This window comes from Elaeis guineensis, chromosome 13 (assembly GCF_000442705.2).
Source record: "Elaeis guineensis isolate ETL-2024a chromosome 13, EG11, whole genome shotgun sequence".
Lineage (NCBI taxonomy): Eukaryota > Viridiplantae > Streptophyta > Magnoliopsida > Arecales > Arecaceae > Elaeis > Elaeis guineensis.
Genome location: NC_026005.2, coordinates 2,122,645 through 2,137,569, shown reverse-complemented (window position 1 = coordinate 2,137,569; position 14,925 = coordinate 2,122,645). Strand labels below are relative to the sequence as shown.

General features: G+C 35.0%; 1 protein-coding gene across 2 annotated transcripts in view; it reads right to left on the bottom strand.

Moving 5' to 3' along the window:
* Positions 1-13,241, bottom strand: part of LOC105060936 (uncharacterized) — a 58,186-nt gene extending 44,945 nt beyond the window's left edge. For both annotated transcript variants that reach the window (XR_012136271.1, XM_073247548.1), the window contains exons 1-4: positions 13,068-13,241; positions 10,711-10,884; positions 9,348-9,529; positions 3,400-3,505 (exon numbers count right to left, since the gene is read on the bottom strand). Coding sequence is in view for 1 of the 2 variants with exons in the window: in XM_073247548.1 (XP_073103649.1) it covers positions 3,400-3,505; positions 9,348-9,529; positions 10,711-10,884; positions 13,068-13,122 (517 nt within the window). In the remaining variant the exon portion in view is untranslated. The remainder of the gene's footprint in view (positions 1-3,399; positions 3,506-9,347; positions 9,530-10,710; positions 10,885-13,067) is intronic.
* Between the last annotated feature and the right edge of the window lie 1,684 nt (positions 13,242-14,925).

The following is a 14,925-nucleotide window of genomic DNA, read 5'->3' as shown; positions in this document are numbered from 1 at the left end:
GCTCTCTAATCATGCCTCCACAGAATCATTTAGATCGTTCGGCAAATCTATGCACTCTTCCAATAATGGTGTAATACCCAAAATTTTAAACAAAACCCATTTAAAAAGAGAGAGAGGCCAGCACGTGTCCTGGAGCCAACGTGAAGAGGGACTCACGGAAGAACTCCCGAAGGAGTTCTTCCCCAATTCAAATTCCTCAAAAATGAACTCCTAAAATCTTAAGGAATTAGAGACCGATTCAAACACGAAATCTCTCCTGTTTGAGGTCTATTTAAGGCCTCGATCCCTTCAATTAATCATCACAAAAATCCCCAACAAATCTCTTGATTTCTACCTACTCACCAGTGGCTTCTCCTTGCTTTGGCCGTCAGAAAACCAAATCTAAGTCCATCAAAAGCCACATAACCTCTTCACTCCTTCAATCTTTCATGAGATTTTAAGTTTGAGATTTTATGGCTTATTGCTGAAAAATTCTTGAAGAAAAATCTGCTGGTTTTCCCCTGTTTTTCTCCTTTGATTTTGATTTTTCCCATTGCGGTTTGGCCGCTGCAGGTCGCCAGACCCGGCCGCTCGACGTCGCCGGGGACTGCCCCACCGGCCTGAGTGGTGGTCGGCTGGGGGGAGGGTCTCCTCGTCGGGAACAAGGGGGAGCAAGAACCCCCTATTCCGTGAATGGAGGAAGAAGAGGACGCGGGTCCTCTGTTTTGCCATGAAAAAAAAAGAAAAAAAAAAGAAGAGAGAGTTTCTCTCTCTTCCATCTCTCCTTGCTCTGAGTCTGAACCACTATTTTCTCTCTCTAGAACTTTTAATTTTCTCTCTCCATTTTCTCTCTCTAAAATTTTCTCTCCTTTCTTGGGATTGATAAACCTAGAGGTCCCCTTCTATGATTAGTCTAAAAATCTGATCCATGAGACAACTAATTTCTGGACCAACCTTAAGTGGGGTTTTAATTTGGAGTTTATTTTGATTTAGTTGTGAAATAAAAATTTATATAAAATATGATTTTAAATCATAGGTTCTGAAGAATCTCCTCAAGGTTAATCAATCTATTCGTTCAGTGTTCTGCGAAAAAGATAAATAATGAACTGTCTTCTCGAGATATTTCATATTTATTTTGAAAGCAAATATTAGTCCTTGAATTATGCATGATTTATGAAACTATGCTTTGAATGGAAAGTAACTTCTAAAAGAATATGATTTATTGATTATGCATATGTTTAGTGAAATTATGAAACCTATATTTTATTTTATAAAAGTGTTTGATATGAATTGAATTTGTACTCTCAGCCTAACTATGTTTCAGTGGGTCCTGCCAATGGAGATTATACGTTAGTTTTCGACCCTACTAATGGGGGTTATACGTTGGTTTTCGACCCTTCTAATGGGGGTTGTGCATTGATTTTCGACCCTACCAATGAGGATGGTGCATTGATTTCAACACCACCAATGGGGGTTAAACATTGGCCATAGTCAAGGCTGTTGAGCTATATGTGTTTTAATTCGAATCGAATTTACGATTATATTTTTATATGAACATTTGAAAGGATTTGATTTGCTTTGACCTAGCATGAAATATGTTCTTATGTTTATTCATGCCATTATTTTTGAACATTATATAATATCTAAAATATCTAGTTAAGATATTCATTACTTACTGGGCTATCAAGTTCATTACCTCTCTCATCTTATTTTGCAGATTCAGATAATTAATTGCGAGCGTGGGCATTAATATTGAAAGAGAGCTTTTAGAGATGAGATTTAGCATTGTCAACTTCGTTGAACTTAGATTTACTTTTGTGTAATTTTTAGTAAAATTTTATTGGATATAAGACATTTGATTTAGTTATTTGAATTAAAGTTGAACAATAAGCATTTAAATTTTATTCCGATGTGATGCATTGATATCGTCATAAGATACCTTGCATGCTTATAGGAAGAGTTCTTCATAAATATGCGGCAGTTGCTATGACCTCTGATCCACATCTTGGGTCGGACGCGTGACAAATGGACTCGAGATAAATATACATCTGGAAAAAATCAAGATGCACATATACAACCAAGAATTGTTTCCTGCAGACAACCTGAACCCCAACAACCCAATTCTAGTACTTGTTCAGTGCAAAAATATTTAAATATCAACCATCAAATTTCATCGTGGTGGTTGGATGCTAATAAGTTTTGGCATTATGCTCATATGATATTTAATGTGCAACTCTTGGCTATGTCCTCCACACTTGGAAACTTAAATCTTTGCTCAATTCAAATGAGTCAAAGCCAGTTGATTTATGTTTCTCATGAGATTGCACTATGATTTAATTTCATGTTTATGCACTTGAAAAAGCAAGGTAGAATCCTTACCCCCCACCCCCAAAAAATAAAAATAAAAATAAAAATAAACAGGAACAGAAAGAAGAAAAATAAGCTAGATTGAGTCTTCATTCTTAAGTTAATACTGGCAAAAGAATATGAACATAATGATATGCATAGATAACATCAAAATGCTGCTGGAATCATTTTTATATTTAAAACACAAAGGGATTCGTGATGAATATTTGTCAAATTTCAAGTTGTTATATCAATGTGTATTATAAAATACTTATATGAATAAAATGTGAAGTCATACTTGATATCATTGTATGTAATGACAGGTCTATAAGATTATAGATGGTTTATTTGAACCCTTATCTTTCCTTGCACCAACCAATGACAAGTGCAAGAAATTTATCATTTGTTGTTACATCATGTGATTAGTTTTACTTTAATGGCTTGCATGCATTAGTAAAACAAATTATTCTAATTCAACAGCATACGCATGCGCAAAGTGCAAACATATATAAGTACATATATGTTGTTGCAATGCTCCAGCAAAACCAAAGTTTGTATCTTGGTTTTACCAGAAGATGACAGTTTCACCCCCATGGATTGTATTAGACAGCGTTAGTTGTATGGGAGTACTATCGTTTACATGTTACTACAAATGCATTAAACAGTGAAGTAACCAATGAACCAAAAAAATGCGGGAGTACTATCGTTTACATGTTACTACTAATGCATTAAACAGTGAAGTAACCAATGAACCAAAAAAATGTGCATTGGTGACAGCAGTCAAATGACAAAAATACACCTATGCTAACTTAAGCATTAGAGGGGAGATGCAACCGTTTTCCAGTAAGAAAAGTCACGAACTTGGTCCATCCAGAGCAACATATAACTATATCACATATGCAACATACATATATGTACAAATGTTTTGTCGTTCATATATCCAAAATTGATACAAACAGAATATAACAGAAAATATAAGCCGAAAAGACGGTCATAAGTCCATACTCCGTGTAGTTCATTTAAGAACTTGAAACTTGGACAATTGGATTATGAAGTTAGAGAAGAGAGACAAACCTTTTGTAGCAGAATAAATAGGGTCAGCATACCAGGGATAGAGACCTGAGGCTGAGCCCAGATTTATTATCACACCAGGCTTTTTTGTAGATAGCATTGTTTGAATCTGAGTCAAATATTTGAGATCAGATAACTAATAGAAGGAGGTTTAAGTATATTTTACACAGTATACACGAAGTAATAATGATGGGAATGTAACTACACATTCTTATCTGTTATAACAACAAAATCTTACAGATGATAGGGGTCCATTTGCAATGGAAAAATTAAAATTAGATAAATAAAATCAAAACTGTTAAGCCCAAGTTTGAAGCTATAGACTTGAAAGAATTCTATTCCAGCAAGCCTTGTAATATCTCGTTGTAACAATAGTATTCCACAAGTCATCTTCCTCTTCCAGCTATTACAGAAATTTAGCCAAGCTATTTTCACCTCTCTCAAAGTACGTCACAGCAGAAATGGCCTTAAATATTTTTCATGTGCAAGTTTCTTGACAACTCAAGTCACGCCCCAACCAGGGGCGAAGCTATGATTCTTGTGCGGGGGGCCACAATGTTATTTAATAAAGACTTGTCAGACTTCAAAGTTCATAAACAAACTTGTCATGTCATTAGGGCTTGGAACTGGGCCAGGAAGGGACATACCCCAGCTCAAGTGCGGCCCAAAAATTTGTTAGGGCAATCCGGGCTTAGGCTCAAAATTTCTTTCAAATCCCAGCCCGAGCCTGAGATCGAAGACCACTTGAGCATGACCCAAATAAGCCTGTTCAAGCTAAAAGGCTGGGCCAAACCCAAACTGCCTTAATTGACCTGTGGCGCAAAATGCTCTAGACTGACCTTAAAAACTCCTGGCAAAAATCCTAATAATGAATTTGGGCCAAGTTTGGGATCCAGCTTTGGGCCAAAAACCAAGCTTGGGTTTCTGACAAGCCTAAGCATTAGCAGAGCCCAGCCTAAAAATGATTCGGGCTCTATTTTTAGGACCAAACCCAACCCAAGCAATATTTGGCTTGATTCAACGCCCTACCCAACAGGCCTTAGGCTGGCTTGAGCCCATTTCCAACCCTATATAACATATATAACCATAAAATTAAGAATCAACTAAATAATTAATAAACTATATTTTTAAATATAAATTGTCATATGCTGCAATTATATGCAATATATAGATCTTCATCTTCTAGGGCAAGATTTTGAAACAAGCGTCCTCCAAATTAGAAGATCTTAATACAAAGAGCACACATCCTTTAATTCAATTTCCAGCACTAGTGTTCAAAACCCATTATTTTCTTAAAATCGTACAACAATCAAAAAATAACTATAACATTGTAACCTTATCCATCACTTGCAATTACTCAAGTTAGTTCTTTCTTTGCGACCTTGACTATAACTTTCATCTTCTTTCTAGACATTTGTGCTGAATAAAAGAAATACAATAAAAAAAACTTTTAAGAAATGCAATTTATAAGTAAGAGCCAAACATTTCAGCTTCTGAAAATATCACAAAAAAAAAAAAAAGAAGATCACGTTGTCATTGTTTTTTACTTTTGGTTAGTAATACTTCACAAAGATTTAGTAAAATGCTTGGTAGCTATTGAACCAAACTGATTACAAGATCTATCAGCCATAAAAATTGTGTGCACTTGAAAATGTTCTAAAAGAAGACGATAAAGAAGAAAAGAAAAATTGACAAAAATCAAAAAATCACAGTAACATTGTAACCTTATCCATCAATTGCAATTACTCAAGTTAGTTCTTTCTCCGCGACCTTGACAATAACTTTCATCTTCTTTCTAGACATTTGTGCTGATTAAAAGAAATACAATACATAAAACTTTTAAGAAATGCAATTTATAAGTAAGAGGCAACCTCTCTAATAACATTTCAGCTTCGGAAAAAACAAAAAAAAAAAAAAGATCATGTTGTCATTGTTTTATTACTTATGTTGGTTAGTAATACTTCACAAAGATTTAGTAAAATGCTTAGCAGCAATTAAACCAAACCGATTACAAGATCTATTAGCCATAAAAATTGTGTGAACTTGAAAATGTTCTAAAAAGAAGATTATAAAGCAGAAAAAAAATTTGACTGTGTTTTACTAGCCTATCAATTTTCAAACAGAGTTGGAATGACATAGCCAGATCAGCAACCTGAGTTTTTTTTTTTTTTTTTTTTTTTTTTTCTTTTGTTCAACATGGCTTGGGGCACTTTGATTTCAGCAATTATGGTTAGTGGAGAGTGATGAGAAAAACATATAGGTAGGAGAAGCATCAAAAGACTTGGTGGAAAGGACTTTAAAATGAAAGGGACAATCTGGAAATTCCTTGAAATTGGAAAGAACATGTCGCAATACAGAATCTCAAACTACCGAGACTCCCCACTACTTTTTCAATCAAAAAATGCTATTTCCCTCCAGTACCCCACAGCACCAATCCAACTGCCCATCTCATCTTTCCCCATCGGACAGCAAGTGAATGCAATAGTGGTGCAATATCATTACTCTTCCTTATTCCTCCCTCCTCCAAAAGATCTCAAGGGCCAATTGATTCTAATCAGACTTGTATTGTTTCTTCTTTTCCCTTTAGCCGGTGGGTCAGGCCTTCCAGCAAATTGCTAGTCACATGCACAAGGGAAGGAGGCCTTTGAGGCCAGGCTCTTAGGGAATGCTCTGCTTCCGAACTAAGGAAACCAAACTCATTAACACCAAGATGGAAGTCTCCTCTTATTCTATCATAGTTTTTTCAAAGTCTTACTTTCATAACCCATTATTTAGCCTATGGATATTAAAGTTTAAATTTTGATGAGCTGCTTTGGGCAATTATGTCCTCCGATTCATAAAATAAGGATTAATAAACTTCCTCTTATAGAAGACCTACTTTCTATTAGTTTGAAGCACATGAATGACAAGAAGTAATCTGGATGAAGCACAAGTAAGATTATCACAAAGGTCTTAACTATTAAATTTTGGCCAGATCCTAACCAAACTATTTCAAGAATAATGAATCACTAATGGTTGGACTGGATACTAGAATAGTTTTTATGATCTGTTCCACTAAAGCCAACCAATTAATCCAATACATTTCAGCCAGTATTGATGGATTCATAAACTTTAGGGTTTCAGCCAAAAATCACTGGATGAACATCAATGCTAGGTTCAATCATTATCTGGGTAATTCAGTTTATTTTGGGAATCATTTCTTGATTTCTTCAAGTATGGTTAGTGTCAGACATCATTTTTATTTGGGAAATTAGCATCCGATCTTTTGTTTGAATGCCATCTTACATTAAGTCCTTTACGCAGTTAGCACATTATGTTTTGTCCCCATACACAGTTATGGTTGTCTTATACACAGTTAAGCATGGGCTATGGATTAAACATGAAATGGACATAGAAATTAAGAGCCAAGAAAATTTTCAAATTTTCAATCATAGGTTTCAAATATACAATGGCAGTTAATCCAAGGGCAGATCTCAATTTCACCCTAGACTTTTATTTTTCGAGTTAAAATAAGGGTCGATTACTGATGGTGATAACACAACAACTTAGTAGCACCTAGCAAAAAACTTCTACCTAGAATTCCATTCTTGTTTCAGAATCTCTAAGGAAACTCTCTTCCAACACACTTCAAAAGTGCTTCCTATTCTAAACTTTTTTGAGAGATTCATTTCACTGCACTTACACCAAAATCCATTTCCGCACCCATTCGCACTTTGGGTAACTAAGTTCCAGACTCCAAAAGCATTTTTTGAAACCTAAGATTGAAAATTTCAAATTTTCAATCATAGGTTTCAAATATAGAACAGCGGTCAATCCAAGGGCAGACCTCAATTTGACCCTTTACTTTTATTTTTCAAGTTAAAATAAGGGTCAATTACTGATGGTGATAACACAACACCTTAGTAGCACCTAGCAAAAAACTTCTACCTGGAATTCTGTTCTTGTTTCAGAATCTCTAAGGAAACTCTCTTCCAACACACTTCAAAAGTGCTTCCTATTCTAAACTTTTTTAAGAGATTCATTTCCCTGCACTTACACCTAAATCCATTTCCGCACCTGTTCCCACTTCAGGTAGCTAAGTTCCAGACTCCAAAAGCGTTGTATTAAGATTAAATACCCTTTTTTTTTGTGGAGGAGAAAGAGTTTAAAAGGAGTTCAAGGAATAGATTGAGCCCCCTGTTCCACTGAGCGGATTCACAAGATTTGAACATGGATTTGGATGACTGGAGCTCAGTTCTATGCCTTTAGATCTTTTAAAAATTTTAATTGTAACCCGTATGCTGATACATAGAACTATATACAATGGTAATCAACATACCAACTTCATATTTCTATGCATGACAACATTTGTACAATATTTACATACTTACATTGTTATGAATAATATAAGTATATTGTTGTTAAAAAAAATTGAAAGTTACAGTACAAACTGACCTGTACATAAAATGATTGTTTCTGTATTTCTTTTTTTTTTTCAATACTTTTTATTTTTCAGTTTTTGGCCTTTCAGGCTTTCAGTCCAAAATCATCAAGACCATGCTTCTAAAATTTCAAACAATAAAAAGTACTCAAGATTTCAAATAATATAATATGCACTCTCTTGGATTTTTTTGTTTATACATTATTTTTGTTATTTTACTGGTTTTCCAATATATTTCATTTATAAAAATCCAAAAAATGGAGCAAACTATCAAATCATTGCTCAACAAGACCAACTGAAACCCGAGTCTCCAAACTAATGTTTAAAGCCTTAGTATTGGGCCTTATATTTGTATCTAACTAATACATATCAGTATAGTATGGAAATGGTACATTCTATTACCAATACATGGTACACTAGTGGACTTGGCACAGCACCTTTACGATGTGTTGGCACAGGGTGTTCCAAGTCCCTCTACCAAACCAATACATTATGAAGTCACTAAAGTATGCCCTGTACCCCTCAGCATGAGTCAGACATAAAATCTTGCTCAAAACCTTGAGTGTAACTATCTCACAAGATTGTTAAAAAGAAACACAGATGCAGTTAGTAAAATGAAAATTATAACCCTTCATCATATATTTTGTTGTTCTTTTGAGTGTTGAGTCCACATTATTGTTTAGAACTTTAGATTCTTTAGAACATTAAAAGATGCTACAAGAGGAACTCCACAAGATAGAAGCAAGTGATGTAGGACCAAACCAGATATTTTACAAATTAGTGAGTTAACTAATCCATTGAACGAAAGTGCTGCCATTATAAAAATTTTGAGCTCTACAAGTATCTAGTTTACGCTTTCCCAAGTTCTTCCATCATGAGAAAATGAAATGAAAGTCAATTTTGCAATGAGACTAGTAGCCCGAGCCAGTTAATCTCTTCCTTGTTTCCCCTTTTTTTTATTCCTTTTTTTGTCTTAGGAAACAATAAGAAGTTAAATTTTTTCATCAAGAGACTAGTATCCATAGTAAAACTCACAAACCTACAATTTATACAGGCATTATAAAATCATTAGAAGTTTCTGTTGCAGGTCTTCAAGTGTTAAATTCTTTCTGATAGTAGGTTTCATCAAGTTCTTCACTCCCTCTCTTCCCTTTTCTTTTGACCTAGCATGTTACAGGCAGCCTGTTTTGCATGATAACGATTTGCTGGCTTCTTGCACTAAAGGTTTAATCCCTTTCATCATTTTCTTGAAGTTTTAGCTTTCTTCACATTTCACAGAGCACCCAGACATATCAGGTGAGCAGCTCTGCTGCTCAAAAATACTATCTAGCCTGTAGAATATTCCATATAACCCAATTTCTAATATATATATATATACATACATACATATGTAATTTGTCTTCAAGAAGTAGCAATTTTAGTGGATAAGATATTTAAGTAGCAGAAAGAAAAGTTTCTAGACTCAGGTTTCAAAATGAAAATTGCTATGTCAACAATGAATTGCCTAACAGTTGATAATGAGTGTGCATACCCCAATGCGTGTACAATCAATAAGTGCAGTCAGGTTAACATTGACAGTACGTCTCCATGTGCCATTCCCATCAGTTTTGTCTTGATAAAATGAAACAATATTGACAATTCCAGCACTATTGATACAGATATCGAGTCCTCCATAGGTCTCCACATGCTTCTCAAAAGCAGCAACAACATCACCTATTCATTATTAATTTGCAATTACAACGCTATTAAATATAGAGTCAAGAATTTACATACAAATAATTTATTTACAGACCAATGATTTCTAAGATGTACCCAATCACTATGAACCAACAAACTTCCAATTATATTTAATTAAGTTAAATCATGGGAATCAAAATAGCTATGGATTTCTCTTCAATTCATTTTATAAAACATTTATATCATAAGGGTGGCATTAATGTTCATAAAGCATTTAAATATAGTCATTCCCTCTTGTGAAAGTATATCATGGACATCAAATCAACAATAAGAAACATTTATGATAATTTACAGATCTGAAGATACAGGTGGACCATCACAATTGGTTTAGTTCCTCTCCGAAAATTTATTTAACTTCTATGCTTTTGATATTAATCTTGCGGCCATTTGATGCATATATAGGTAAGAGCTTCCAAAATAATGTTCTTATTATATCATGTTTTGCAGCAGATCATGGCTCAAGATCACAACAACATTAGTTATGCCCATTTAGCATCTTCTGCACAACTATAATTTCTGCAAGTGCATATTATCATAGGATCAGCAAGTTAATGTCATCCAACCGCTTCATGGTAATAGCTGATGATATATCATTAGAAACATTTGGCTGATGTTCACAGCCATAATCCAATATGATTTACTCAGATGTCTGTTTTAACACATGGACACTCAAAACTTTGAAAGAAAGAAGTATGAAAGAATAGCTATCTACAAAAATGATTATTTGTCTGAGAAGTATATACAAGAGTAACAAGACCGTTGCAGAATAAAGATAAATAACAAGGAAAGAGGAATTCTTCATCCAAAATTCAGGCGCTAACATGCAAAAAGGCAGTGCATCAATAGTCAGTCACTGTATACCCCTTACAGTGCTATATTATATTTCATATGCTGCTAACTTTTGTAATTGTAATATAGTAGTTTACCTCCTCAGCTAATGAGAAATCCAGTCACATATTTAGGCCAGTGACTTCAATCCAAAAGCTGAATAGAAGTTTAAATATTTGTGTTGCCGTATTCAGCTTGGAAAAATTTAAGTGGCAAAAAACAACTAATAGAATCTATTTAGTTTCAAATTTCAAAGGAATATCTTAAGGCATAGAAATTGATAATTGTTATACACTTATACGCAATTGGGAAATGGGTGGAATACTTACTTGTATTTGTGACATCACACCTGATAAAAATAGCTGGTGGAAATTTAAGTTTCAGATGGAACTTTTCATTCTCTTTTTCTATCAAAAGAGCAACTTCCTTCCCCCTCTCTTCAGAGCTGTCAACCACAGTTACACATACACCTTTTTGTGCAAGAGCCAAGCTAAGTGCTTTACCTACAAAAAATTGATAGAAAAAATTAGTAATAGGCTTTACATCCATGACAAGGACAATTTTGCATAACAAAGAAACATGTAATAAAAATCATTATTGCATAATGGCACATTTGTTTGACATCTAAAGATCTCTTTTGAACTCTCAAATTTCCCGAATCCTGATCTAAACAAAACTTATAATATATTGATGGACCATATTTCAGGATATTTCATGATTTGAGGCTTTAAGAAATAAAAGAGAAGTCAGCATATTGTAACTTGTTTTAAATGTTAAAAAATCAGACTTCCTCTGTTGTCAACAGTCACAGGACCGCAAATAGTAAAATGCCCAGGTACTCAGACAGGCCCTAGGTACATTCAGTATATAGGAAGTTCCTCTTCATGCTGTATGCTTGATTGATAGTTATCTACTCTGATAAAGAGTGTAGAATAAGCCTATATACACAAGAACGTCTTATTTAACAGACAAAGTACCATTTAAGCATTATGCAACTGCAAGAGGGGAAACCCCTATTTCCAATTTGCCAAAGATTTTCTGTGAGTTACCTTTTTTTTTTTTTCAATTTTCAAGACTTATAATTCTAGCTATTCATGGTGTAACAGAAGCTTTCAGCTCAAAGCAATGAGTAATTGATTCATAAAATGATAAAAAGAACAAAAAATTTTAAGTAAAAAAGGCATACGAGAAAAAGATTGCACCATGTACAAAGTTCATGATAGTGATAACTATGTAATCGATGATGATGGTTTATACTTTTTTCCACATAACTAAAAAATAATAACTACAATTTCCAATGAAACGGCCATGATGGCAGCTCAACATGTGCCGAACTCCAGCAGAGCAGACCACTATTATTTGCCAGTAACAGTACTCTCAAGAACAAAAAACTCACATGCTCTCTACATCAGCTCTTTGTCCTCAAGCATCACTAAGAACGCATACGTCGATAAAACAGAATCCAAAAGCTTAGAGACAACAAATAATTTCACAAGTAACTGTATTCAAAAGGACATAAACCATCAAGCAGCCCCCAAGTTGTTAACCATTGTGGCCATGAAATCCAACTGAATGATGTGTTGTGATACTCCATTCTAACAAATATGTGATCCCAAACAAATATATCCATTGGAGAAGAGATGGAACCGCTGCCTCTTATTATGGGATCCGAATGTTGGAGCACTTCTATAAGAGACGGACTCTAAGATCAAGTATGATGGAACCACAAGACCAAGTCTATCCATATCCACGTTTTGGCTAAGTGAACTTGCGAGTTTCTCAATCTCGCAACTCTGGTAGTGATTCTATTCCTCCCTCTTTATTTTATTTTTATTTCTTATCACCGATATCCAATTGGACCCATTCATGGCCTATGTGGACTACGGATATTGCAACATAAATCCATTTGGATTGACCAAGGGTTGATTGTTGCATTTATGATTAGATTTATAGTACTTTTGATTGGATTTGAATGGATTTGGATCCTTAGCTTCATGAGAATGCCCGGGCTTAAACAGAAAGAGTATATAAAGACTTGTACAGGCATGTATTTAGCCCCACATCAGCTATATACAGAATAGATTTTGGGTGTTTACACACAACCAACGAACTCAAATAACACCTTCTTAGCTAGCCTTTTGTGTGAGGTTCCATGTTGTTACACAAGTCCGGAGTGACCCATCACCATATCCATTATTTGACCAAATTTACAGGGAAAAAAAAAAAGGCCAAAACTTGTGCGTTTGAGCTATACTCTTAATGTTAATACCAATCAGGAACTCTTTCCACTTTCAACCCTTTGAATCATCCATCACATCTTCGCACCAATTTCCAATCAATCAAAAATGACACAATCGAACTTATTTCAACATTTCAACATAAAACTCCCTTTCCAACCCGGAAGGAAAGAGAACGAGGAGAAGAAGGGCGATAGCCGCCCTATCCTCCCGGGATGAAAACAATGACCTCGGGAGGCCAACTTATCCGGCAGGGATCGAGCAAGCGCGACAACTTCTTCCCCTCTCCTCTGCTCTCTACCTTTTTCCGAAACAGGGCAATGTCACCCAGTTTCCTAATGACTGACAGCTCCTGAACAAACGTTTCGCTGAAATTTTGAATTCTCTACGACAATCTTCGGCCAAAGAAAACATACAAGGCAAAGAAATAACGAGAGCAATCAGGTTACCGATTCCGGAGGCGCCGCCGGTGACGAGAGCGGACATACCGGGCTTGAGCTCCATCTTAGAGACAATCCAAGCTACGGTTCGAAAGATTTATTGGGCGCAGAGGAGGGCTGTGAACTGGTACTAATAGAGGACACACAAGGAGAGACACCGAGTCAGATGAAGAATCATTGGCCGCCTCCGATGTTCGATCCGGAGAAATTATGTCTGCATCACCGGTAATCACAGCCGTTTATTTTTAAAGGTGTCCATCGAGATGCCTGTTTGATGAATATTAGCGGCGAACACGCATATGCAGTGGACGTGGTGTCGGGTATAATTTTTTTATCCATTTAGTAAGGAGAAAGGGTGAGCCATTTACCGTATTTAAAAATTTTTTTATCAGTTTGAAGTAGATTTCACCTTATTTACGAGTATATTGTAAAGATTATAAAATGTTACTTCAAATGATGTTATTTTTTGAAAAAACATCATTTTAAATAATATTTTTTTGATCAAAATCACTATCTACGTGAAATCCAATAAAAAAAAATGGAAGCGTCGTTGTGATCATTTAAAATGATGTTTATATATTTTTATATATATATAAAAAAGTAACCTCAACGTTCTTTTCCGATCTTTCTATTAGATGTATGTCCTAGAAGTAATATGACCGATACATTATAATAAAGCTAGGATACAATTTTATACTTAATCAATAAAAAATAAGTTTATTTTTCATTCAAGCGTGATGTATCCTAGAATCGTCCATGAAATTAATATTTCGATACATATTCTCAAAGTGTTGAGAATTAGAGATGTGTATTTAATTCCTAAATATTTCTGATCATAGTATCATCACGAGGACGATGATCGATCCAGATGGATCGGTGCATAAATCACTTCCTTCAGGATAGATTAGTCTCTGATCTACATTGTAGAGACACTGAGCGATGAGTATAAATAGTTGTTAGAGAACAACTAGTACTGAGCATGATCATACGAGAGATCACTTAGATTTCTACTCAATCGTCAGTGATTGTCTCGATGTTGTAGTTGTGTGAATGATCCTTTGACCTGTGATGGTACGACTGCTCACAGTGAGACTGCTGAAGTTTGACTAACACATAAACATAATCTCAATGAGCCCTTGTAGTAGATGTTGGCGATAGTTGGTCCACTGTAGGAGTAGGATGCACATCAAGATGAAATCTATCGACCTTGATAGAAAGGAGTAGTTCTATGGGATTTGAAAGGCTAAGATCAAGAATCTGTGGTCACAGCAGTGTGATTGATGGAAAAAAATTTCATAAGCATCATAATTGGATTTGAGCTAATCGAATCTATCATATGATTGATGATGAGGTTTGACGATTCATCCATGACCTGCCATCTAGTCGGGACTCACGATAGAGGGACTGAATCACACGTTAACTACACTTTGAGGTTCATTTTTGGTTCTACTGGATTGCCACTACATACTGTTAGGTGTCACTGGTGGATTGTGAGAGCTCACTAAAGTTGCTCAGAATCGACAATCCTTGATGAGTTAGAGTGAAATTATTCTAGATCTATTGAAAAGAGTTTCAATAATACAATGATAGAGATCATTGTATATCTCACTACCAAATAGAATTGAACCTATGAGGTCACACAACAAAGGATTAGATCTGGAATAAGCAATTGAGCTTATGAAGTCTTAATTAGATTTAGAAAAATCCTATTGGGTTCAGAATAACCTTACTAACACATGGTTGGACCCAATTTTCTCTTTATGTTTGAATTTCTTATTTGATAAGATTAATTCAAACTTAATTATCTGCTAATAATCTAAATGAATTAGATTCATTGAGCTCCAATTGTTGGATACCTAAGGTTTTG